Source organism: Neofelis nebulosa, chromosome 4 (genome assembly GCF_028018385.1).
Source record: "Neofelis nebulosa isolate mNeoNeb1 chromosome 4, mNeoNeb1.pri, whole genome shotgun sequence".
In the NCBI taxonomy this organism is placed as follows: domain Eukaryota; kingdom Metazoa; phylum Chordata; class Mammalia; order Carnivora; family Felidae; genus Neofelis; species Neofelis nebulosa.
Window position 1 is genome coordinate 78,026,189 of NC_080785.1, and position 27,962 is coordinate 78,054,150.

At 36.5% G+C, this 27,962-nt stretch overlaps 2 protein-coding genes across 8 annotated transcripts in view; one reads left to right on the plus strand and one right to left on the minus strand.

Moving 5' to 3' along the window:
• Positions 1-7,666, minus strand: part of DBF4 (DBF4 zinc finger) — a 32,490-nt gene extending 24,824 nt beyond the window's left edge. For both annotated transcript variants that reach the window (XM_058725210.1, XM_058725209.1), the window contains exons 1-2: positions 7,363-7,666; positions 5,710-5,882 (exon numbers count right to left, since the gene is read on the minus strand). In XM_058725210.1, coding sequence (XP_058581193.1) covers positions 5,710-5,882; positions 7,363-7,408 — 219 coding nt within the window. In that variant the 5' untranslated portion in view covers positions 7,409-7,666. The remainder of the gene's footprint in view (positions 1-5,709; positions 5,883-7,362) is intronic.
• A 111-nt stretch (positions 7,667-7,777) lies between these two features.
• SLC25A40 (solute carrier family 25 member 40) overlaps positions 7,778-27,962 on the plus strand; it is a 68,721-nt gene continuing 48,536 nt past the window's right edge. For all 6 annotated transcript variants that reach the window (XR_009260508.1, XR_009260511.1, XR_009260510.1 and 3 more), the window contains exons 1-5: positions 7,778-7,991; positions 21,945-22,010; positions 23,681-23,801; positions 25,023-25,082; positions 26,896-27,002. Coding sequence is in view for 1 of the 6 variants with exons in the window: in XM_058725220.1 (XP_058581203.1) it covers positions 23,705-23,801; positions 25,023-25,082; positions 26,896-27,002 (264 nt within the window). In the remaining 5 variants the exon portion in view is untranslated. The remainder of the gene's footprint in view (positions 7,992-21,944; positions 22,011-23,680; positions 23,802-25,022; positions 25,083-26,895; positions 27,003-27,962) is intronic.

A 27,962-nucleotide genomic window follows, 5' to 3' on the forward strand; every position in this document is an offset into this window, starting at 1 on the left:
CCCCACATCGGGCTCTGTGCTGACAGCTGAGAGTCTGAAGCCTGCTTTGGATTCTGTGTCTCCCTCTCTCTGCCTCTCCCCTGCTCACACTCTTTTATCTCTCTCAAAAAATAACACATTAAAAAAATTTTTTTTTTAATTTATAAATTGGGGGTTTTTATAAGGTGTTCTTTTGACTATGAGTTCTGAGCAAGTACAACGGGAGTTCCAATAACAACCAGCATGGGCTAGATACTATTTTTAAGTACTTTATATATCCCAATTAGTTTAATCCACAACAACTCCATGGTCCTAATATTGCTAATATCCACATTTTGTGGAAAAGAAAACTAAGGAGAAGTTAAGCGACTTGCTGCAGGTTACAACAGCAGTAAATAACAGAACTTGAATATAGGTATTGTGACTCAAGTCCATCCTCTAAAGCACTACAGTTCAGTAGAACTTAATGCAATAATGAAAATGTTCTTTACCAGCATATTGTCCAATATGGTAGCCAACTTGCCACATCTGGCTACTGAGTACTTAAAATGTAACAAATGTAACTCATGTGACCAAGCAACAGAATTTTAAATTTTACTTAAATTTAAATAGCCACGTGTGCCAGATGGCTATCATACTGGACAGTACAGCTCAAAATCAGTTATAACATCTTTACGTATACGAGGGGACCCTTACCCTTTGAGTCTAAGGTCAAAGACAATTACCCTACTAAAATTTTTGAAAACCACTGTTTAAATGCCTGAATTTATAAATGCAGGTACCAAATGTCAACATTATCAAAGATCATTCCCATCCAAGGACAGGAAAATTAAAGTAGACATAAATACTATCAATCATTAACTATTTCCATAAATGAAAAATTTCTAAAATATTTTAAAAAGCTGTATCTAATTTCTATAGGATCTTCCAACATAAATGGAAATAACAGTAAAAACAGCAAAACATGTAACATGAATTAATTCCATCTAAGCATTAAGCAGAATCTGCTGCTTATACCAGTGGCTAGATGTAAATCACTATTTCCTTTTTTCTGAGCAACATTTCATCAACTAGTAAATAAGATATTCACATTTATTAATTCCAGGGATTATAAACTCAAATGCCTACACGTGCCAGCAGGAATATAAATTCACAATTTACACATCAAATGCTTTCTTCATTTTCATAAATATGTGGCTTCAGTGCTGCCAGAGGTTCCAATTTTTCAAAACAAGCCCAATCTCCTATATATTTTTTAAAAATTGTGATAAAGTATATGCAAAATTGACTATTCTATTTTTTAGTGCACAATTCAGTGGTATTAAGTACATTTACAATGTTATACAACCATTACCACTATACACTTTTAGAACTTTTCCATCATCCTAAGCTGAAATTCTGAATCCATTAAACAGCAAGCCCCCCCCCCCCATTTTTTTCCCTCTTCCTATCCCTTAACCTGTGTCCTACTTTGTTTCTATGAATTTAACCATTCCAGATTCTTCATACAGGTGGAATCATGTACTTGTTCTTTTGTATTTGAGTTATTTTGCTTAGGACAGTGTTTTCAAGGTTCATCCATACTGTGGCATGGAAAAGGATTTCACCCCTTTTCAAGGTTGAATAATATTCCATTGCAGGTATAGACCACATTTTGTTCATCCATTGATCCTGATGAAAATTTGGGTTGTTTCCACCTTTTGTCTATTGTGAATGCCACTATGAACATATCTCTTCAAGGCCCTCCTCTCAAATCTTTTGGATATAAGTTGTTTTCCACGCAGTTGCACCATTTTATAACTCCAACAGTGCACAAGGGTTCCAAATTCCACACATCCTTGCCAACTTATTTTTTTGACAGTGACCATCCAAATGGATGTGACATGGTATCTCCTTGTGATTTTGATTTGTATCTTCTTAATGATTAGTGATGTAGAGCATCTTCTCATGTGCTTATTAGCCATTGGTACATCTTCTTTACAGAAATGTCTATTTTAGTCCTTTACTCATGTTTTAACTGGGTTGTTTTTTGTTGTTGAGCTACAGGTGCGCTTTATATATTCTGGATATTAACCTCTTACCAGGTACATGATCTGCAAATACTTTTTCTTCCCATTTTGTGTGTTTTTGCCCTCTTGATAATATCCTTTTGTGCACAAGCGTTTTCATTTTTATGAAGTTCAATTTATCTATTTTTTCATTTATTCTCTGTGCTTTTGATTTCATATCCAAGGAATCAATGCCAAATCCAATGTCATGAAGACTTTTCCTTATATTTTGTTTTAGCTCTTATGTTTAGGCCTTGACCCACTGGTAATTAATTTTAGCATATAACATGCATATAGCTTCATTTTTTTAAAGATTATTTAGAGAGAGAGAGAGAGCAAGCGAGCAGGAGAGGGGAGCAGAGAGAGAGGGAAAGAGAGAATCCCAAGCAGGTGTCAGGCTGTTAGCACAGAGCCTGAAGCAGGCTTGAACTCATGAACCGTGAGATCATGACCTGAGCTGAAAACCAAGAGTTGGATGCTTAACCGAGCCACCCAGGCACCCCATATTTTAAATATACTCTTTCCTAGGGGTGCCTGGGTGGCTCAGTCAGTTGAATGTCCGACTTTGGCTCAGGTCATGAACTTGTGGTTTGGGAGTTAGAGCCTCGTGTCAGGCTGTGCTGACAGGTTGGAGCTTAAAACCAGCTTCAGATTCTGTGTCTCCCTCTCTCTCAAGAATAAACTTAAAAAAAACTTTCAAATATACTCTTTCCTCTATTTAGTTTGTTGACTCTACCTGGTATATTCCTACTAGACTTTCAAGCCTTAGGTTAAACTCTACCTGTGCAATGATTTCTGAAGGCAAAGTTAATCATTTTCTTCTCTGTATTCTAATGGCAATTTCAACATAATTTCTGTTAGACACGGACAATGCTATATTGTAAATGATTTAGGTGATTCATATTCCCAAAGACTAAGCGCAGTATAGTACATCTTACTTATTTTTGCATCCCCAGCAGCTAAAATAGTGTTGGTATATGAAAGATACCAGTGAAACAATTCTGTAATGAATTTGCACATGCCCAAATTATAATCGGTCTTCAAAGCAGAGTTAAAATTGGGTCTGCAAATAAGCTTCCAAAATTTCTCTACTGGAAGTGATTTCTCCCTCCTGTTGACACTGTATGTTGTGTTACAATTAATTGTGCCCATGTAATCTCTACCAAGATCAGAAGTTGAAGGCAGGATGAACTTAAGATTCATTTTTGAATCTACCAAAACACTTAATACCATGCCCTATAGAACTGATTTAGTTTCATCAGTCTTCAATTTATTAGCTGTTGCTGAATTTAGGTCTTTTCAAGAGTAAACTCAAAACTTATTTCTGAGTCACTGAAGGTTACAGTGAACATCAGATAAGGAACTCCTTCCTCAAAGTTCATGATATGGCATTTGTCCTTACATCTCTGTTCTTCTCCAACTGCCTTATTTCGGCACAAAATGTTTAAATATGGGCCTAAATGTGGTTGGTTCCATGTCCTTTTTAGATGGTTTTACAACAGCTATATTCCTTGCCACTACTAAAATATATTTCCCCAATAGGTCAGACTTCACTGCTGTGTTTTCAGTGGTTGAATGTCTCAGAAGTGTACTCTCTAGATAAATGGGGTATGTTTTCATTAAGAGTAGACAAAACAAATTCATAAAGTGGACAAGTACAGAAAAAAAACACTGGTAATAATCTGAAGATCAATTACAAAATGAAAAGGGTCTAAGTAATCCTAAAAAATGCGTTAAAAAGCATCAGCCTTTCAAGGAATATCTATTCAACTAAATATTCCTTAACGTTGAGCCCTAAAACTCTTACTGTCTAGAGGTCAAGATTCTTTTATAGTTCATGTAAAAGATGACCATTACCAAAGGTTTTTTTTTAATTATACAGATGGTAAAGTGCTAAGAACAGGAAATCAGGACATCACTAAATTATTGGAAAGATAGTGTAGGGGAGATATCAGAACTTGATAAAAAAATTTTTTTAAAAGCTAATCAATCAGGGGCGCCTGGGTGGCTCAGTTGGATAAGAGTCCGACTGTGGCTCAGGTCATGGTCTCGCAGTTTGTGGGTTTGAGCCCTCGTCGGGCTATGCGTTGACATCTTAGGACCTAGATCCTACTTTGGATTCTGTGTCTTCCTCTCTCTCTCTCTGCCCCTCTCCCGCTCATACTCTGTCTCTCTCTCTCTCTCAAAAATAAACATTAAAAAAAGTTAATCAAGTTTAGTTGAAAATCCACAGCTTGAGGGAAAAAATCTGGAAATTTATGCTCTTAATATAATCTTCACTTCATTGGTCTACTTCAAACCATTTTAGGATAAAATTTGAATTGTATAAAACGCAACTATTATCAAATGCCTAAGTTAATCCAAAACTTGTTTCTTGCAAGTGCCTCAGGAACTGCTGTAGGAATGAGAGAGAAAGGAGGCAGAGCAAGCATCCCTGCACTAACCGTAAGTGCAGTTTTATATAGAACAGTTTTCTTTTTACTGGCTTTATACACTGTGGACTTCTGAATGATTTTGCTTGAAGAGTTCTGCTAAAAATACAAATCTAAAATCACTGATTTATATCATGTAAGTTAATGGGTTATTCATATTTGAGAAAGCTGTGAAACTAAACCAGAAAGCTACTTTGTAGCCATTAATTCCTAAAGGAACAGAATAGTGTAGTAGCATGTCAGTCTGGGAATTAGGCTGATCCTGTACCGGGCCAGTCATTTCACTTCCCTGGATGCTTAAGTACTTACTATCTAAAACGAAGGAGTCTTTATTCCAAGGTGGCAGGCCTATAAGACATGATCTTTAGGAATGCAGTCATAGGGTCATTATGACATGTTACTGCTATGACAAATGTGACAATGTTTTAATAACATGAGTAACAAAGTAGAACAGCTTTTCAAAGATAAATAAGTAAATATCACACCAACAAACAATTCCAAGAAACTTGTTACATGTTCCTCTGCAAATTTCTGTTCTAGAAATGCCAGGATTCTTTCGCTTATTCAAAGGTATTGACCTCAACAAACTCAAAGTGCAGCACAAACCTTTTTTTTAAATAGGATGAATTAGGAAAGAAATTAATGACTTCTTAACCTCACTTGCTAAAATTTGCCCAGTGTTAACCTTATTCCTAAGAAAATCTTAGAATTTTCCTCAAACTTTCTAATTATTTAATCATTTAGTCAAAGCGTAAGGTAGGAAAGAGGGCTTTTAAAATTGTTAACCCAAAATTGTTCCCTTAATGACATTCATTCTGTTGAGACTGTTACCACTGAGAGTTAATTTTAACTCGTTGTGGTTTTTTCCTTGTTCTGTAAATGACATTCTTACTGTTATGCTAGTCCAGACAGATTTATGTAGCTCCCTAATAATCACAATCAAGGAGCTGCTGCTCTCTGGAGGACATACAAACATAATAATGAGAACGCAAGCAGAGGTTCCACCAGGCCAAGGGAGTCACAGTTCTCAAACTTCGTGAACTTTACATTAATCACAGAAACATAAAAATTCTATTATGCTACAATAGGTTAAAACAAATAATTTTTCATTGATGATAAACAGCTCATAAAAATTTTAAGCTTGGTGATTACATGATTATGTTTCCCAAAATGAGTATCTTCAAGGATTTCACAGTAGAAAGTACTAGTCACAAATTATTCCTTTGTCAAAATGTATAGTTTTGACTTACCCCTCCCAGATCCTGAATGTCCTTTTGCAGTTTTTCAGATATGGTGACAGAAGGTAAGTCAATGTAAAATATTTTTCCCCCTAGTGGCTTATATTTGGATTTTTCTGGTTTGTTATCAGTTTTCATAGATTTTAAAGATGATCTGTTTTTTTCATTTTTGACTTGGATTCCACCTGTTGTTTAAAAAATGTAGAATTAGATGTTTTATATGGACAAAAAAATTTCTACTATTTTAAAATTATTTCTTATAGAACATTATACCACAGAGGAGAAAAAAATCTTTATAATCCCGCCAATTAAACACTCAATAGCACTTTTTAAAAATCATTTTTTTATTCATCTTTGAGAGAGAGAGAGAGAGAGAGCGAGCGCACAAGCAGGGGAGGGGCAGAGAGAGGGAGACAGAATGAGAAGCAGGCTCCAGGCTCTGAGATGTCAGCACAGAGCCGGAACCTGGGCTCAAACCCCTGAACCGTGAGATGGTGACCTGAGCCAAAGTCAGAGGCTTTAACCGCCTGAGCTAGGCACCTCCACTCAAAAGCATTTTAACATATTTCTTTGTAGTACCACCTAATATAAAACCAAAATACCATACTTATTTTCACAGATATTGTAAAATAATTATTGTTCTAGCCAAAAGTTGAATCTGCAGGAAATATTTATGTATTTGTTCATATTTTTATGTACTTCGGTGGAAACTACATAAAACCCTTTTGAAAGATTTTCCTCCTTAGGATGCAAACTCCATGAGCTATTTACTCACACATATTTATGGAGCATCTGCCATTCTGTTGAACACTCAAAATTGGGGCTTAAAATGTTTAACACTTTCCAATACAAGAAACCTGTTACCCACGATGACCTAATCCTCAAGATGCCGAAGTTTAGTTTCCTATAGAGTTTGTCTATATATTAAGAACTCAATGGTACATTTTAAGACCCAAATCACCATTCACTTCATTATTTCCCCTGAAAACATCTGAGATCGAAACAATTGCCTCAAAAATTAACTTTCAGAATACAATCCGTTCGTTAAGATGGAGATTCCTATACACGTACTACTACATATACTAGACACATTAAAAAGAAAACCTTGGGAGGATGCAATGCACCTACCATACAAAGTCATCGAAAATGAAAATGTTTGTCTATAATGCTGAAACAGCAAAGGTGTATTTGAAATACAAATACTATCCCTCAACTTTATGAGTGAAAAATACATTCAAAAAGACCAAAAACCCACCCACAGCCACCCAATTTAATCAGGAACTTAAAAGCCACGAACACCTCTGCTTTCAAATAGAGGGCTCGGCGGCAGCCTCAAAGGGCCTGAGCTGAGTCTCAGCATCTGTCCGAGGCTCGGCGAGGTCCCGGGTCCGCACATTGTTTCCTGGTTGTACAATCAACGGCACAACCGGGAATCTGGGGCTGCGGCTAGAGCAGGAGCAGTGCGAGGGGCCTGGATGGGATCCGTTCCCTTTCTGAGGCAAAGCCCTGGACAGAGCCTTCCTTCAGGCCACAGAGAAGGACGCACGAGCCATAAAAGAAAAGGAGCAGAGACCCCCGGGGGGAGAACTCCAGAGAATCAAAGGTGGAACCACGAGGAGAGGGAAGGATTAAAGGGACTGCGGGGGCGGGGGAGGGGCTTCATACCCTGGAAATGTCCTTTGCTGTGGATCCTCATGGCTACGGAGTTCATGGCAGCCGCCCGGCACCTACATACTGGGTTTGGGAGAGTGTCGCGCCGGGCGGCCACGAAAGCACAGCGCGTCGAGGCCGATTTATCCGCGGGTCGCCTCTTCCCTTCCGCAGACTACCACACCCACGCAGCAGAGATGCCGCGTCTACCGTCCGGGTTTCCGGGGCCGGGTTCGGCTCCAAGGCGCGGAGGAGGAAGAGGTAAAGCACAAACGAGTGGGCTGCGGCGGTTGAAGATTTGAAAACGCGTCACGCGGCCGCGGCGCCCGTACGCGCGCCCCGCCCTCTCTCACGCCGCGCGCCGCGCCCCCACGTGCCTGCCTCCTGGCGCTGCGCGCCCCGCCCCCACGGGCCGCGTCTCCTCCCCTCGCCCCTCCCCCATAGCTGTGCCTTCCAGGCCAGTGGTCACCGCTCTCCGCCGGTGGCTTTGGGTCCCACCGCTACCGTGGAGTCCTTGTGGCTCCTTGTTTACCTAACGTAGTGAATGCAGTTAGCCCAGGTGGCCAGCCCAACCCTCCACCAGGGTCATTCCCGCCTACTAAGATTGCCGGGACCGCTAGCCCTCCAGCTTCCTCCTTCACCAGGTACGCTCCTTGCCCACGGGTCGGCTGTCCCGGAGGCTGGAGGCGTGGTGGCTGCGGCCGAACTAGGACTCAGCCTCCCGCCAGGCCGGGCTGGTTGGCAGCGGCAGCCTCTGCCCGGCGCGCCCCGAGTCGCGGAGCGAGGTTTTCCTGCGGTCATAGCCGACCCAGCCGGCCGGAGACAGGCCGGGCCGCAGAGGGACTTCCAGGGCGGGAGCAGCCTGTGGGGGGAGGGGGGCGTCAGAGCGAAGGTCGGGCCAGGCGACTCGCAGCCTAGAGCGAGTTCACGTCGCCTTGTGCCATTTGGTACTTGACTGTGTGCTGCTCATTTGGTCTCTGTTTTCGTTTTGTGGAGTTTATTTCAACAATAATAGAAAATGGAATTTGAAATCTCAAGCTTTAGGGTTTGGGGTCTGGACCGGCCACTTCGCAGCGTGTAACTTTTGGTTAAATTACCTAATCCCTTTGAGTGCCAGTTTTTTTACTTGTAACATGGGGATATTAATGGGATTACAGAAAGGATTACATTAAAATATGTTGTAAAGTAAAATAATTTTGTAAGTGGGAAAACGCTTCACAAAAAAATTATTTTGGGTTTGTTACTGCTTGTAAACTTGTGAACGAGGAAAAGGATTAAATCTTGTACCATTTTGCATTCATTAACTTCTGGCCGTAATAGTCACTCATTGTATAATGGTTGATTTTCCAACTAGTGGAGGTTGGGGAGGTTAGTGCCAATATCACCGTTTCACCGATAGGTACCTTAAAGCATAGGATTGTAATAACCCTTAACCAAAATGGAGAATACGAAGAGGTGGTTCAGGTTTGCTAAGGGAAATGAGAGTTCAGTTGTGGATGGCTTTAGGTTGAAGGACCTGGGGAGAGAATCATGAAACTATATTACCAATCGGTAATACTTGTTTGTAAGGTAGGAGAGATGGGGGGTGGGGGAAGGTAGTGGAGAGAGGGAAAAGATTGGTTTGAGAGGCCTAGACACCCTCAGCCAGAGGGTGATGCGGAAGAGGTTATCAGATCTTGGGAGGCAGATGGAGGTATGGAGGTATAGTTTGAACAAAGCATTCAACATGAGAATTTCTGTTTGAGGGAAACAACCTATTTCCAAAATGTAAACCTACAGAAAGAGCACAAGATTTTTATGTTTATTAAAAGCTTTAGGATTGAGAAACACAAATATAGAATGCAGTTAAAGTCATTTAAGGAATGACTTTAAGGAAAGTCATTTGAGGAAATGACATTACCCAGGAGGGCATGTGAAATAAGAGAAGCAGTGATGAGCAGACCATGATGAAATAGTGAGAAAGATGGAGAAAAGGTCGTAGAGGTGGGAAGAGAATTGGGAACGAAACTTCCCAGAAGTCACAGAATTACAAACATTGGGCTCATGCAGTCTTCACTGTCTGGCTTTGGGTAGTTTGAACCTTAATTTTAATCTTTGAAAAGGCTGTAATTAATACTTCTGAAATACTATGAGGATGAAATGAAACATTTTTCAAAGCTTAACTAGTACCACAGAGAGCTTAGTAAGGGCTATCGTTCTGGTGAACTCTGCATCAGCTCCTCCATCTTCAAGATTTCAAGAAGGCCAAGACTTGAAAAATAGGCCTGTCAGTAGATGACTAAGGTTAAGTACTAGATAAAAACAACGGCCTTGACGTGGAGACAGGTTCAGTGTACTCTTGAAAAAATTAGTGTAGGGAATTAAAGTGATAGGAAGGAAAATAGGGTCTTTGGAAAGTTTAGGGGATATGGGAAATATTTAAACATATTTCTATTCAAGAAAATTAAAAAATGAAGCTCATTTTATGTTCTAGTGAAAACTGAGTTACCTTTCTTATTTATAATAATGAGGAAACAGTAACATAGTTGTACCATATGGTTTTAGACACACCCTTTACTTCATTATAGGTGATAATGACAAGCTATGAATAAGCAGAAAGTCTGTTTTACTGGTGTTAATAAGTTTCTAATCTGTAACTCAAGGTTAATTAAAAAAAAATATTTTTGGAGCTCAAATCTTTCAATAGCTACAGAAAAGACTTGGTCATGTGTCTATGCCCTGTATGCATAGAAACCCCCTTACCTATCATGTCAGTAATCAGGCTGTTGATAAGATGATAAACTTTATGTTACAGTATATCTTAGGGTATGCTTCAGGTGAAGGGTATACATTCAAGAAGAACTGAATGAGGAAGGGGCAAGGTTATTTGTGTGAGAAGTTTGTTTAAAGAGTTTTATTAAGCAGGGGCGTCTGGGTGGCTCAGTCAGTTAAGCAGCTGACCTTAGCTCAGGTCCTGATCTCACAGCTCCTGAATTCAAGCCTCAGGTTGGGCTCTGTGTTGACAGCTCAGAGCCTGGAGCCTGCTTCAGATTCAGTGTCTGCCTCTCTCTCTGCCCCTCCCCTGCTCATGCTCTATCTCTCTCTCTCTCTCTCTCAAAAATAAATAAACATTAAAAAAATTTTTTTTTAAACTTTAGAGTTTTATTAAGCCAAGTTGTAGAACATTGAGCAGAATCATGGTCTAGTTAAATGAACATTTGGCTGTGAATCAGGAGAAAAGAATTCCACTCAGTATTGACTCTATTCCTAAGAAGTTTTATTACCTTAGGCAGTTTCCTCATTTGTAAATGAAGACTGTATCTGCTCAATCTACCCTACAATTTTTGTGATTATGAAATGAGGCCTAATCTTTTTCAGACTACCTCTCACATATCCAGATTTAATTTTTTTTAATTCTAGAGCCTAGGCAAATGAATGAATTTGTCCATTCTTCTGTAATAGTCATCACTTTCCTATTTTCTTTCTTTTGCTTAAGACTCCACCTGTTCCTCTTCCCTGTTCATACCAAGCCTAGCTTAGATTGAGCCTTTATCTCCTGCTAATTTGAGGCCTTCAGCAATATTCGTATGATTCATTTGTTAACTGTTGGTATATTATCTTTTGAAATGTGTTCTCTTGCTATCTTTTAAATTTAATTTTCACATTTTATAATCTCAATATCCTGGTGGATTGGAGAATTTAGGGGTTTTTGAAGATTATGTTTTTAGTTTCATAGGCTAAGCATATGAAAAGATAGGTGTGGCACTGATAGGTGTGGTCCATGTCTCAAGTGAGGGTGGGCTGGAAAACCAGGGAAAATTCAGTGGATCAAGTCCTTGAACACAACCTCAGTGAAGGGTAAAAAATGGAGAATTAGCAAGACAGGAAGATTCAGAATTTGAAAGTGGATTCCCTTGAGACAGTATAATTCAGAGGCTGCTATGGCATCTATAGGAGGATAATGAGCTGGTTCATAAGTGATACATCATGTTCTGAACTAGATTGTAAATTCCTTAAGGGTCATACAGGATACTATTTGGCCATGACTATAAAATAGTCTACATATTTATCTCACTTCTTTCCTTATGTATTGATTGAGCACCTACAGTGTGCTAAGATCAGTGAGAAAGGTTTACATAAGACCCCATAGAATTCTCCTTATGTAAATTTTTTTAATTTCTATAATATAGTAGTCCCTTATCTGCATGGTCCAGAAGCAGATGATCTTCCTTCTGATCTATTGTCAGAAGGTCAGTGGTAGCCTAACACTACTTCGTTCACCTCACTTCATCAGATCATACAGACATTTTATCATCTCACATAATCACAAGAAGGATGAGTACAGCATAAGATCTTTTTTTTTTTTAAATTTTTTTTTTCAACGTTTTTTATTTATTTTTGGGACAGAGAGAGACAGAGCATGAACGGGGGAGGGGCAGAGAGAGAGGGAGACACAGAATCGGAAACAGGCTCCAGGCTCCGAGCCATCAGCCCAGAGCCTGACGCGGGGCTCGAACTCACGGACCGCGAGATCGTGACCTGGCTGAAGTCGGACGCTTAACCGACTGCGCCACCCAGGCGCCCCAGCATAAGATCTTTTGAAAGAGCAAGGGACCATATACACATAACTCTTATTACAGTATATTGTTATAATTCTGTTTTTAGTTATTGTTAATTTCTCAATATGCCTAATTTATAAATTAAACTATGATATAAAATAAACTATAAAAAACAGTATACGTTGACTTTGTTACTATATGAGGTTTCAGGCATCCACTGGGGGTCTTGAAAAGTATCCGCTGGCAGATGAGGGGAGACTTCTGTATTCCTGATAATCCATATACAATAAAATGCACACATTTTAAGCATACAGGATGAATTCTAATAAATACATATATCCATGTAATTTATTCTAAAATCAAGGTATAGAACATTTCTGTTTTAGAAGGTTATTTCATTCTTCATTCCGTTTTCTCATCCCATCAGAGGTAACCAGTTCTCTGGTTTCTATTAGCATAGTTTTTCCTATATTTCAACCTATAGTGAAGTCATATAATTTATATGTTGTAACTCTGAATTATTTTGCATAAAATAAACGTTTTATGATTTATCCATGTTGCTATATGTAACAATAGTTTATTCCTTTTTATCACTGAGTAGTATCCCATGGTGTGAATATAGTGTACCTGGTGATTTATATTTGGATGGTTTCTTCTCACCTCTGACTGTTATGAATAATGCTGGTATGAACATTTGTATATAGGTCCTTTTGTGGACATATGTTTTTATTTTTCTTGGAATTGCTGGATCATATGTTTACTGAATGTTTAACACCATGGGAAATTACTGAAGTTTTTGACTCTGCCCTCTAGCAATGTATAGAAGCCCCAGTTGCGTCCTAGTCTGTGAGAGTGAAGAAATACCTCACCTAGTTTTTAAAAAAATTGAGGTGAAATTTATACAACATAAAATTCACCATTTTAAAATGTATAATTTAGTGACTTTGAGTGTATTTATATTCTTATGCAGTCATCAACGCTATCTAATTCCAGGACATTTTTAAAACTTTAAAAAGAAAGCTGATAGCCATTCGGCAGTCATTCCCCTAATCCCCCTCTCCTCAACCCCTAGCAACTATGAATCTGCTGTCTACATATTTGCCAATTATGAAAGTTTCATGTAAATAGAATCATAAAATATGTCTTTTTGTGTCTGGCTTCTCTCATTTAGTGTAATGTTTCTCAAGGTTTACCCATGATATAGCATGTATCAGTACTTCATTCTTTTTTTTTTTTTTTTTTTTTTGATTGGGTAAAATTCCCTTGTAAGGATACACCACATTTGTTTATTTATTTCTCAGTTGAGCATTCAAATTGTTTCCACTTTAGGCTGTTATGAATAATAATGCTCTGAATATTTGTGTACAAGGTTTTGTAAGGCTGTGGTTTTAGTTCTTCCAGGTATATATCTAGTGGTGGAATTGCTTGGTCATATGAAAATTCTGTGTTTAACATTTTGAGAAACTGTCAAACTTTTCTACAGTGGCTGTGTGATTTTACATTCCCTCCAGTGTATGTAAAAGGTTTCCCATTTCTCCACATACTCATCATTCATCAGCACTTAATGTTTTTTTTTATTTTTCATTTTTTGAAATTATGCCCTTCTTACTACTATGAAGTAGTATCTTGTATCTATATGTTATGCTATGTTCACCAAGTATAGGTAGCTACCATATGATATCATAGAATCCTATCACAATACCATTAGTGGTTATTTCCTGTTTCTCTATATTCTGTATCCCAGTACCATATTCAATCCATAACTGAAAGAGTATCTCCCACTCCCCTTCACCCATTTTGCCTATTCCCCACCCACTCCCTCTGGCAGCCATCACTGCACTGTACTTATGAGTCTGTTTATGCTTTTTGTTTATTTGGGTTTTTTTTTTTAATGTTTCACACATAGGTGAAATCGTATTTGTCTCTCTGATGTATTTCAATTAACATAATACCCTCTAGGTCCATCTGTGTTGTTACAAATGGCTCAGTAATGGTTCTTTATATATATTTACGTATATGTATATATACACCATGTCTTCTTGTAAGTTCATCTGTTGGTGGATACTTGGGTTGCTTCCATATCTTGGCTATTGTAAGTAAGGGTGCAATAAACATAGGGGTGCATATATCTTTTTGAATTAGTGTTTTTGTTTACTTAGAGAAATATCCAATAAGTGGAATTACTGCATCCTATGGTACTTCTTTTTTTAAAGTTTTGAGGATCCTCCATACTGTTTTCCACAGTAGCTACACCAATTTACATTCCCACCAATAGTGCACAGGGATTCCTTTTTCCCTACATCCTTGCCAGTACTTGTTATTTCTTATCTTTTTGATTCAGCCATTCTGATGGGTAAGGTATATCTCTCTGTGGTTTGATTTGCATTTCCCTGATGATGAGTGATGTTGAGTGTCTTTTCATACGTCTGGGGCCATCTGTATGTCTTCTTTAGAAAAATGTCTATCTGGGTTTCTGCCCATTTTTTAAATCCTATCAATTGTGTTTTTGGTGTTGTGTAAGTTCATTTTATATTTTGGATATTAACCCTTTATTGGGTAATCATTTGCATATATCTTTTCCCATTTAATATATTGCCTTTTAAAGATGGGTTTCCTTTGCCATGTAAAAGCTTTTTATTTTAGTATAGTCCTAATAGTTTATTTTTGCTTTTATTTCCCTTCCCTGAGGAGACCTCTACAAAAATGTTGCTATGGTTGATGTCAAGGAACTTACTGCTTACATTTCCTTCTAGGAGTTTTATTGTTTCAGGTCTCCCATATGAGTCTTTAATCCATTTTGAGTTTATTTTTGTGTATGGTGTAAGAAAGTGGTACAGTTTCATTCTTTTGCATGTAGCTGTCCAGTTTTCTCAGCACCATTTATTGAAGAGACTGTCTTTTCCCCATTGTTTATCTTGTCCTTGCCTCCTTTGTCATACTTTAATTGACCACTTGATTAAGTGTGGGTTTATTTCTGGGCTCTCTGTTCTGTTCCATCAACAGATCTGTGTCTGTTTTTGTGCCACTTCCATACTGTTTGGATTATTACAGCTTTTTAGTATATCTTAAAATCTGAGATTGTGATATGTGATACCTCCAGCTTTGTTCTTCCATCACAGAATTGCTTTGGGTATTCCAGATCTTTATGGTTCCACACAGATTTTGTTATTATCTATTCTAGTTCTGCAAAAAAAAAAAAAAAAAAAAGTGCTCTTGCCATTTTAATAGGGATTGCATTCAATCAATAGATTGCTTTAGGTAGTATAGACATTTTAACAATATTCTTCCAATCAATTAGCATGGGATATCTTTCCATTTAGTTGTGTTGCCTACAATTTCTTTCATCAGTGTTATATAGTTTTCAGAGTACAGGTCTTTCACCTCCTTGGTTGAGTTTATTCCTAGATATTTTATCCTTTCTGGCATAATTGCAAATGGAATTATTTACTTAATTTCTGTTTTTGCTAATTTGTTGTTAGTGTATAGAAATGCTACTGATTTCTGGGGGCGCCTGGGTGGCGCAGTCGGTTAAGCGTCCGACTTCAGCCAGGTCACGATCTCGCGGTCCGTGAGTTCGAGCCCCGCGTCAGGCTCTGGGCTGATGGCTCAGAGCCTGGAGCCTGTTTCCGCTTCTGTGCCTCCCTCTCTCTCTGCCCCTCCCCCGTTCATGCTCTGTCTCTCTCTGTCCCAAAAATAAAAAATTAAAAAAAACGTTGAAAAAAAAGAAATGCTACTGATTTCTGCATGTTAACTTGTATCCTGCAGCTTTACTGAATTCATTTATTCTTTTTTTTAAACCATTTTATTTATTTTTTAACATGAAATTTATTGTCAAATTGGTTTCCATACAACACCCAGTGCTCATCCCAACAGGTGCCCTCCTCAGTACCCATTGAATTCATTTATTCTAATAGCTTTTTGGTGGAGTCTTTAGAGTTTTCTATATATAATATCCTGTCATTTGCAAGTAGTGACTTCTTCTTTATCAATTTGGATGCCTTTTATTTCTTGTCTGATTCCTGCAGCTAGGACTCCAGTACTGTGTTGAATAAAAGTGGCAAGAGTGAGCATCCTTTTCTTGTTCCTGATGCTAGAGGAAAAGCTCTATATTTATAAGGAAAAGCTCTCTATTAATAATGTTTGCTGTGGATATTTCATATATAGCCTTTATTATGTTCAGGTATGTTACCTCTAAATCCACTTTTTTGAGAATTTTTATTATGTATGAGTGGTGGATTTTGTCACATACTTTTCTGCATCTGTTGAAATGATCTTGTGATTTTTATCATTTGTTTTGTTGACGTGGTATATCACAGTGATTGATTTGTGAATATTGACTCATACTTAAATCCCACTTGATCATTGTGAATGATCCTTTTAACTTATTGTTCAGTGTGGTTTGCTAACATTATGTTGAGGGCCTTTGCATCTGTGTTCATCAGAGATAGAGGCCTGTAGTTTTCTTTTTTTATAGTGTCTTTGTCTGGTTTTAGAATCAGGGTATTGTTGGTCTCATAGAATGTATTTGGAAACTTTCTTTCCTCTCTGTTTTTTTGGAATAGTTTGAGGACAATAGGTGTGAACTCTTCTCTAAATGGACTTTTGTTTGTTGGGAGTTGTTTGATTACTGATTCCATTTTGTTACTAGTAATTGGTCTGTTCAGATTTTCTATTTCTTTATTCAGTTTTGGAAGATTGTATATTTCTAGGAATTTATCCATTTCTTGTAGGTTGTCTAAATTCCAAACATATAATTTTTTATAGTATTCCCTTAGAATTTTTTTGTATTTCTCTGGTGTCAGTTGTTACTATTCTTCTTTCATTTCTCATTATGTGTCTTTTTTTTTAAATGAGTTTTATCAATTTTGTTTATATTTTTAAAGAACCGGCTCTTGGTCTCATCAATTTTTTTTTCTTTTTCTGGTCTTTATTTCATTTATTTATGCTCAAGTATTTCCTTCCTCCTACTCATCTTGGGCTTTGTTCCTACTAATTCCTTTAGGTATAAGGTTAGATTTTTTTGATAATTTTCTTCTGTAGGTAGGCCTTTGTTGTTATCAACTTACCTTAGAACTGCTTTTGCTATATCCCAACGATTTTGGACCATTATATTTTTGTCTAGATGTATTTATTTATTTATTTATTTATTTAAAAAGGATTTTTCTTAATGTTTTTTTTATTTTTGAGAGAGAGGGAGAGACAGAGTGTGAGCGGGGGAGGGGCAGAGAGCTAGGGAGACACAGGATCCAAAGGAGGATCTAGGCTTGAGCTGTCAGCACAGAGTCCAACGTGGGGCTTGAACCCGTGAACTGCAAGATAATGACCTGAGCCGAAGTCTGATGCTTAAATGACTGAGCTACCCAAGCTCCCCTAGTCGTATTTTTTAATTTCCTCTGATTTCTTGGTGACCATTGTATGTTTCTTGCCATGTTGTATAGCCTCCATGTGTTTGCATTTTCTCTTTTTTTTTTCTGGTGATTAATTTCTATTTTAATACTGTTGTGGTTGGAAAAGATGCATGTTATTCCACTCTTCTTAAATTTATTGAGACTTGTGGCCTTAATGTGATCTATCTTGGAAAATGTTCCATGTACATTTAAAAAGAATATGTATTCTGTTTTTGGATTAAATGTTCTGTATATACCTGTTAGGTCCATCTGGTCTAATGTCTTGTTCAAAGACTGTTCATTTTTCTTACTGATTTTCTGCTTGGATGATGTATTCATGGATATAAGGGGTGTTAAAGTCCCTTACTATTACTGTGTTACTCTCAATTTCTCTCTTTATGTTTGTTAATGTTTGTTTTATGCATTTAGGTGCTCCAGTGTTGGGTTTGTGGATATTTACAACAATTGTTATACCTTCTTGTTGAACTGCCCCTTTATTATTATGTAAATACTTTGTCTCTTATTACAGTCTTTGTTTCAAAGTCTGTTTTATCTGATTTGAGTTTTTACTCAGATCAGATACCAGCCTTTTTTTTCTGCTTCTGTTCGTATGGTGTCTTTTTCCATCCTTCCACTTTCATTCTTTATGTATCTTTAGGTCTGAAATATAGTCTGCATATAGATGAGTCTTGGTTTTTTATCCATTCCGCCATCCTATGTCTTTTGATTTGAGCGATTAGACCATTTACATTTGAAGTAATTTATTGATAGGTGTGTACTTACTGCCATCTGTTAATTGTTTTCTGGTTATTTTTGTAATTCTCTGTTACTTTTTTTCCCTCTTGCTCTCTTTCTGTGTGATGACTCAGTAGTGTTTTGATTGACTTTCTCTTTATTTTTATTTTTTATTTTTTTGGAAAGAGAGAGGAAAAGAAAAAAAGCATGAGCAGGGAAGGGGCAGAGGGAGAGGAAAAGAGAGAATCTTAAGCAGGCTCCACACTGAGTGGAGGGGCTTGATCTCACAACTGTGAGATCATGACCTGAGTCAAAACCAAGAGTCAGACACTTAACTGACTGAGCCACTCAGGAGCCCTGTGGATGATTTTTAAATTTACATGAGAGACCACAGGGCCAAGAACAGCCATGACATTTCTGAAGAACAGGTAGGGTGGATTTACCCTACCACAGATATAAGCGCCTATTACAACTACATAATAATGCAGTGTGATAAGGTTTAAGTATGGATAAGTTTAACAGAATAGAATAGAGAGCCTAGAAACAGTTCCACAAAGCACCTGTTTAGAGGAGAAAAGAGGGATTATTTAGTAATTGGACCTGGAGAAAATAGTTACCTGTTTTCACCTGGAAAATGATGCAATTGGCTCACTATTTCACATACTTTTTAAAAAATTCTGCTTAAAGGTGCCTAGGTGGCTCAGTGATTTAAGTGACTGACTTCGGCCCAGGTCGTGATCTCACAGTTCATGAGTTCAAGCCCCATGTGGGGCTCTCTGCTGACAGCTCAGAGCCTGGAGCCTGCTGCAGATCCTGTGTCTCCCTCTCTCTCTGCCCCTCCCCAACTTGTGCTCTGTTTCTAAAAAAAATGAATAAACATTAAAAACATTTTTTTTAATAAAAAATTACACTTAAAGAATTAATATCTGTTCAATAGCACAACTTCAACACACCTAGGGAGGCATATGTTTTTTGGACTTTTAAGTAAGGAAAGATTGCTTAAAGAGGAAACAAAAAGGTATTGTCTATAAAGGGAAAGATAGATAAACTTCACTACATTAACAATATAAGAATTTTGACGCTGGGGGCACTTGGGTGGTTCATTTGGTTAAGTGTCCAACTTTGGCTCAGGTCACGATCTCTCTATTCACGAGTTTGAGCAGTGCATCAGGCTTTGTGCTGACAGCTCAGAACCTGGAGCCTGCTTTGGATTCTGTGTCTCCCTCTCTTTCTGCTCATCCCCCACTCACACTCTGTTTCTCTCTTTCTCTCTCTCTCTCAAGAATAAATAAATATTAAGGAAAAAAAAGAACTTTGACCGTTCTCTTATACCATACACAAAAATCAACTCCCAAGTGGGTTAAGATTTGAATATAAGATCTAAAATTGTAAAACTAGGGGCGCCTGGGTAGCTCAGTCGGTTGAGGTCATGATCTCACAATTCGGGATTTCGAGCCCTGCATCAGGCTCTGTGCTGACAGCTCTGAGCCTGGAGCCTGCTTTGGTTTCTGTGTCTCCCCCTCTCTCTGCCCCTCCCCTGCTCTCACACACACACACACACACACACACTCACTCTCTCTCTCTCTCTCTCTCTCTCTTTCTCAGAAATAAAATAAAAACATAAATTAAAAAAAAAGATAGCAGTTAATATACTTGACTGAAAAAAATTAAAAATTCTGATGATACGAAGTATGTGTTGATTTACTGTCCTCCAACTTGGGTATTGCCCTAATCCTTTTAACTAAAGCCTCTTCATCCATTGTTTGGTTGAGTATTATTTTGTCACTAATTAAATTTATTTCTTTCCCCAAGAAGGGCTCGTTCATTATTCATGCTTGAGAATGTTTGCCTTTTATACTTGAAAATCACCTTGGCGGTGTATACCAAACTATTAATACCAACTTAAGTACTGTGTAGAATGCAGAAAAGGTGTAAAAAATAGGAGCTGGGGGACTTGGGGAAAAAGCTTTTCTTGCAGAATATTTCTTTACGAAATATACTGAGTTTACAGGATATATTAATGTTAAAATCATCTCCCCCAATAGTCTGTGTGTTCCCTGGAAAGGGTAGAATAGCTGCCACTAGAAGAGTAGAAGGATGCAAAGAAAAAAGATAAGTAGGATGATAGGACTGTAAGGAATTTAAAACACTGGAGAATCTAAGTTCTAGACAGTCCTCAATGATTATTACTTCCCACTTTTTCACCATCTGCCTCCAAATCTGTGGTTATGTTGTTCATTTTTTCCCATATTATTTTTCAGATAAATTGAAAAAGAGACTAATTTTTCAGATCTCGTTGTTAAGTAGATTATGATCTTATAAAAATTGCTGCTATAATTTTTTTAAAATACTTTTCTATTAAGAAGAAATAAAAAGTCCAATAACCTTAATTCTGAGTTCTCAAATGTTACAACTGAATTTCTGACTTACATTCTATATAATTCTATATAATTGTTAGAAATATATCAGTTTTTTTGACTCTTTTTTCTGGTTTGAGCATATTCAGGTTAACAACTTTGCTGGAAAGGATGTCAAAATAAAGCATTGTAGGCCTTTTTAGTCTTCTGGAGGAGTACACCTATATTCTAGCATATGTTTATTATTTTTCCACTTAACTATGTTCAAATAAACAAATGTTAAAAGTATTTTCTTGGACTTGACTTGAAGTTTCTACATAAATTTCAGGAACTAAAAAAATTTCATTGTTCAAATTTTCCTGTATACAGAAAAATACAGAACAGTGAAAAACTTATGGTATATTTACCACCTAGATTTAGGAGTTTGTTTGTTTGTTTGTTTGTTTTGAGAGTGTGTGCACAGCAGGGGAAGGGTAGAGGGAGAGAGAGAATCCTAAGCAGGCTTTATGCCCAGCGTAAAGCTCAATCCAAGAGTCAAACTCTTAACTGACTGAGCCACCCAGGCACCCCAGCAGATTATTAACATTAGTATATTTATTTGTTCTGAAGTATTGTAAACTACAGCTATCATAACACTTTAGCTTTTAATACTTACACTGTGACTCTCTTAAAAAAAAAAAAAAAAAAAAAAGACACTTCTGGGAGTGCCTGGGTGGCTCAGTCGGTTAAGTGTCTGTCTGACTATTGATTTCAGCTCAGGTCATGATCTCATGGTTGTGAAAGTAATCCACATTTGGGATGCGCTCTCTCTGCCCTTCCCCCTTCATAGCACACGCTTACTCTCTTTCTTTCTCTTTCTCATTCTCATTCTCTCTCTTTCTCTCAAAATAAATAAATAAAAATTCTAATTGAAAAAAGACACTTCCAGTATAACCATAGTACTATTATCTCATCAAACAAAATCAATAATAATTTTTTAATATCTGATATGTAGATGATGTTTAGATTTCCTTATTTACCCTTAAACTGACTTTTAAAATTTCATTTATTTGAATCAAGATGTATTTGGTTGCTAACTCTCACAAGATTCCCTTATACTAGAACAGTTCTCCCTCCCCTGCTTTTCTCCCACCTTAATTTCATTTGTTGAAACCAAGACAATAGTCCTATAGAGTGTTACAATTTCTCCTATTTTGTGGTATTCTTAACCATGTTACTTGAGTCTCTGAATTTCCTATAAATTGGAACTTAGATCCAGTGGATTGTTTAGATTTAGATTAAACTTTTTTCCTAAAAAATACTTCATAGATAGATAATGCTGAATACTTAATTTTGCAGCACAAAATCTTACTGACTCAGTGATGCTAAGGTTAATCAGAGTGTGCAGGTTCTAGAATTGTTTTTGGGTTTTTTTTAGCAGAATAAATTTACTGTGGCAATATTCCTCAAAGTGTGTAAAAGAGGATACTCAGTAAATATTTGTTGATTTGTCTTTTGGTTTTTTTTTGCATACTCCTTTCCTTAGGTTCTCCTTTTCTTGTGTGAAAAAATAACACAATTACTTTCATTTTTCACTACAGATTTTCAGCTACTGATGTTACAAACAAAATATTGCAGCATAGAGTTGAGGAAAAGACTTAAACCAGGTGAGTAGTAAGAAAAGTCCAAAGAAACAATAAGACTACCATTTTTATGAAGTTCATTATTGGGATGATTGATAAAATTGGAATATGAACCATAGGATACTCTCTAAATTAAGTTTCCTCAATTTGATAATGTTACTGTGAAATGTAAGAATATTCTGAGGTAAGGCACCTGGATGACTCAGTTGGTCAAGCATCTGACTTCGCCTCAGGTCACGATCTCACAGTTTTTGCTTTCGAGCCCCAGGTCAGGCTCTGTGCTGACAGCTCAGAGCCTGGAGCCTGCTTCAGATTCTGTGGTCTCCCTCTCTCTCTACCCCTCTCCCATCATTTTATAGATGATTTAATGCTCTGTCTCTCTCTTTCTCTCTCTCAAAAACATAAACATTAAAAAAATTTTTTTTAAAGAATATTCTGAGGTTTTTAGGATGAAGAGGTGTGATGTATTCAACCTACTTTCAAATTGTTCACAAAAAAAATAAGTGATACCAAAGTGTGTTTGGGAGAGAGAGAGAGTGTGAGAGTGAGTGAGTGAGTGAGTGAGTTTGGTGAAATTCTGGGTTAATAGGAACTCATTTATTTCCAGTAGAAGTATAAATTGGTCCAGTCTTTCTGGAAAGCATTTTGGCAATTTATCTCAAGTTTTTAGTTAAGCCTTGCAAGCTTACTTTTTCTTATATAGTAATTCTAGGAAGACTACAAAAAACTATGTATATGAGGATATTTATACAAGAGTGTATGAGTGAATGAATAATGAAAATTTGACAGTGACCTAAATATCCAACAATGTGAGACTGATTAAATACAATCAAAAACTCAAAGTATTAAAAATGATAGTATAAATCTATATTTATTGATACAATGTCTGTAATGTATTTTTAAGGGTCCACACTGATACTAAACATTATGAATAGTATTAACCTATTTGTTTTTTTAAAAAGATGCATGTACACAGGTATACAAATGTTTGTACGTGTTTGATTTATTATGTGTAATCTGCAGGTGCATGTGTGTATATGTTATATACATGTACATACTTATATATGCATTTGTGTGTACATAGACATTTGGAAAGGTGATACCCTTATATTGCTAGTGGTTATTTTTGAATAAAAGGTTTATAAGTGGTTTTTATGCTTTTTTATATTAACTGGCTTTTTAGAAAAGAGTATATATTGCTTTTCACATCAAATTTTTCTAAGATAATGCTTCTTTTGAAGATTATGTGTTTTTATTTTATACCTTTGGAGCAACTTTTGGCATACATCAGAAATAATGATATATTTGCTAGCTCTATATTAGAGTATGTAAGTAGTTCTTATGAGGCTAAATACACAGATTCTGGGCCTTGTTGATCAGGTGCCTTCATTCTGTTACTTGGCCAGAGTCTGTATTCTTACTGCCCTATGAACTGTCTTACAAATGTGATGCTGCTCACACAGCTTAAGTGCACTACCATTTTTGGAAAATCAGAGTGCATGTTCTATTAATGACAATTGTGTAGTTAGTGCCTTTGTGTAGAACTTATATATATTTATTTTTGATTGTGGTCAACAGCACGTGCTTTGATATTAATGCTGGCTACTGTTTTTATAGATGATTTAATTTTTAGCAGTCAGATCTGAGGGCATTTTCATTAAACTCCTATCTTACATTTTGATTTTCCTTAACAGATTTTTCTTTAGTCAGTTAAAAATATGGATCCTGAGTCAGAGGGACCACAGATTATCAAAGTGACACCCCTTCAACAAATGTTTGCCTCTTGTACTGGAGCTATCCTGACATCACTAATGGGTAAAATAATGTTAATGTTATAGATTATGTAACTGTTATAGATTTCCATTTGAATTTACTGTCTGAAATAATGATAGTATTATCATTCATGCTTCATCATATCTCTCCATCAGCGTAACATAAAAATAACTCTGGAGAGAGAATCAAGAGACTTGAATTTTATTACTGTCTTTGCCATTCTTAGGCTGAGTGCAGTTTGAGACAGTCCCTACTTCTCTCTGAACTTCATTTTTACCTATGAAATCGGGCTCAGACCAATATTGAAGTGCCTGTCAATATTGAACTTTTATGACTCTATTAGCCTTTTTTAAAAGGAAACAAGAAAATAGGATAAAATATTAGTATAATGAATGATTTAGAACTTGGGCAACTTATGGTAGCAACAAATACAAGTTACGTTTTCTTTTGCTTGCATTAACAGTGAATTTCTTAAATTCCTTTGGCCACATTTTCTGTTTTTTACAGTCTATTTCTTCTAGAGAAAGACAAACAATATAGTTAGGTGATAGATGGCTAGTTTATTTAGATAAGATAGCAGATGATTAGAACACATATAAATGTATTACTGTTGGATGTGCTATCTTACTTCAGTTAGTGTTGTAAAGACCTTAAAGATAATCTAATGTGACTTCCTCATTCTCAGATGAGGAAAAGGTTTCTTACAACCACTATTCAGCATTTTTTCCTACTTGGATAAAATAGCATGCAAATGAAAACAATTCTCCTTTACTGTGCTATTCCCAAATGGAGTAACACAATGTGACAGTAAAGACGATTTATGGCTAGCTTACTCACTTTTTCATTATCTATAGTTTTTATTTGATATAGCTAAATTTAATGTGTTAGAAAAACTAATATTGTTGATTACTTGTAATAGAGTTATTCTCAAATTTTTATATAGACTTCTAAAACTTTTATTCTTTACCTTAGATGATGTAGTGTCTTAAAAATACTAGTATTTTAGGTTTGGAATGGAATTATTATAGAAATATTATAAATGATAGTTTAGTGATGAGAGAAGTAATTGTCTTCTCATTGATCCTCTTCTAAACAGAATTCAAGGGCAAAAAATTAGAATGTTACATTTAAAACCACTTTGAGATAAATAATCTTACTCACATAGTCATGAAGAGGGGTATGATTTGCTACATTTTGTCATATTTGGACAAATATCTGTATAATTTACAGGTATTATTAATTAAAATTTATGTTTCTTCATAGTGACTCCTCTGGATGTCGTTAAAATTCGACTGCAAGCGCAAAGGAACCCATTCTCCAAAGGTATGTGTACTAGTTATCCTGAAAATCTTGTTAGGTTTTTAAATGTTACTTTATTCATTTTTGTTTGAAAAATACTTTTTGTTAATTTTTTAAAGTTCATGGCTCTTTATCCTCATGCAGAAATGCTTTTTGGCACGTACTTAGTTGTACGTGATGGAGTCTAGCCCTAAAACAAATATATATAAAACACTTATAACTCTTTTATATAGCTGATTAAAGTATCGGGTGATTTAATATTTGAGTATGTGTCTCACAAGAGCACAATTAAAAGTGTAAGGAATCTTAGACTCTAGCTTCCTCCTTAGTCTAAGAGTTCTGCCCATCCTAGAACATTCATCCAACAGTCATCCAACTGGTGCGTGAATATAGTGCTTAGAAATCATTATTTTATCAGGATAGTATGGTTTATGTGAATTTGAAAAGAGTAGTCATGTATTTTTATTAGATGGGAAAAAAATAGCAATTCCTTTATCAATCTTCCACAATTTTATAAAGATGATATTTTAAACATGTTAAAATTTTTTTTAATGTTTATTTTTGAGAGAGAGAGAGAGAAAGTACAAGGTGGGGAGGGACAGAAAAAGAGGAACACACAAAATCCAAAGGAGGCTCCAAGCTCTGAGCTATTAGCACAGAGCCCGACGCAGGGCTAAACCCATGAACCACAAGATCATGACTCAAGCTGAAGTCAGATGCTTAACCAGCTGAGCTATTCAGGTGCCCCTCAAACATGTTTAAGTAGCAGAAAACAGATTGCTTGGACTATGAGAATGTTGGCTTGGACATAGATGCCCCTCTGATGAACACAGTACTGAGATGGAATGAACAATAGGCATATTTCAGATGGAGGAAAGTATAGATGGATTATAGGAGAGTAAAAGGGAAGGTAGTTTCCTACACATTTAAGAAATCCTTAAAAGCAGAAGGAGACATTTAGACTTACATATTACGAAACTCACAGAATTATACATGGTTGAACAGAAAAGGTAATTTTGGCAGCTAGAGTGAGTCCAATAATTGGAAGGAGTTGCTATTAGGGAAAGTTGTAGTAACTTAGGTGGGAACTGATGAATGTCAAGATTGAGCAGTATAAATAGAGAGCAAGGGACAAAGCATAGCACAGTTTACATTGGTGAGAAGAACCTTTTTTAAATAGTGTATTTTTCTAATTGGGATATAATTGACATATAACATTGTATTAGTTTTAGGTGTGCCACATAATGAATTAATGTATGTGTGTATTGCAAAATGATCAACCCAGTAAGTTTAGTCAATGTTCTATCACCTCACACAATTAACATTTTCTTGTGATGAGAACTTTTAAAATCTACTCTCTAAGCAACTTTCAAGTGTACATTAGATTTATGTGTATGTTTTTATTTATTTATATGTCTGTTTCACTTATGTATAGTCCAAAAAAAATTTTATTGCCTGAATTTCCCTTGTATACCACAGTTTTCTTCTTGTCAAATAGGATGTACACCCATGTTCTCTTTTCAAAACAGGTTTTCCTCCTTTATTTCCCCCCTGTATTCCCTCATATACCCTAAAAGAATTTATTTCTGTGTGCATTTGCTTTCTACATTCTGAAAATGTAAAATTTACTCTATTACTTTTCACTACTTTGAGTTTAGAGACTAGTGCTATGTCATAAGCAAATCAGCGTATGTATTTTTCATCCTAAAAGGTGAAAACAAAGGTATATCTCTTTTCGTAATTTTCTAGTCAACTCATTGTACTTTGAATTTGTTCATCTGTAAAAATAGCATAGTTGTGTGAAGTAGGTTTTGACTGTTGGAATCTTCTTTGTTAGGAAAATGTTTTGTATATAGTAATGGACTTATGGATCATCTATGTGTTTGTGAAGAGGAAGGCAACAAAGCATGGTATAAGAAGCCAGGACGATTCCAGGGTACATTGGTAAGGAGATTATGTTATTTATAATCACAATATGTTTTCTATTTTTACGATTTGTGTATGAAAGATTTTTCTAATTGTAAGAGAGTAAAAGTCCATGATACAGTTAGCACAGTTATCCAGAGTTAAAAGGTAGATGTAAGGCAGGAAAAGGCAAGTACTGCTTTGCTTTTAATTAACTTATTAACTTTCTTTTCATCTGTTTGTACTTTTTTGTGTGAAAAGAAAAAATGAACTTTTTAATTTCGACATAATTATAGATAATAACAATTTTAAGAAAAATATACAGACAGATCCCATATACCTTTTTCCTACTTCCCCCCAAGTGGTAACATCATACAAAACTGGTACCATATCACATCCAGGATATTGGCATTGATGCATTTAAGGTGTAGAACAATTCCATCACCACAAGGATCCTTCCTGTTTCCCTTTTATAGCCACACCCATTTCCTTTGTGTTCTCAACTGCTCCTTAACACCTGGCAGCCGCTAATGTGTTTTTCATTTTTTTAAAAAAAATTTGTTAATGTTTATTTATTTTTGAGAGAGAGAGAGAGAGAGAGAGAGAGAGAGAGCGCACGTGAGCAGGAAAAGGGCAGAGAGAGAGGGAAACAAAGAATCCGAAGCCGGCTCCAGGCTCTGAGCTGTCAGCACAGAGCCTGACATGGGGCTTGAACCCACAAACCGTGAGATCATGAACTGAGCCAAAGTCGGATGCTCAACTGACTGAGCCACCCAGGTACCCCATGTGTTCTTCATTTATATCATTTTCTCATTTCAAGAATGTTCTGTGGATGGAATAATAACATATATAACATTTTTGGATTAGCACTTTTCATTTATCATTATTACCTGGAGATTCATTCAGGTTGTTGCATTTATCAGTAGTTTGTTCTTTTTCATTGCTCAGTAGTTCCATGGCATTGATGTACCACAGTTTGCTTTTTGGGTTGTTTCTAGT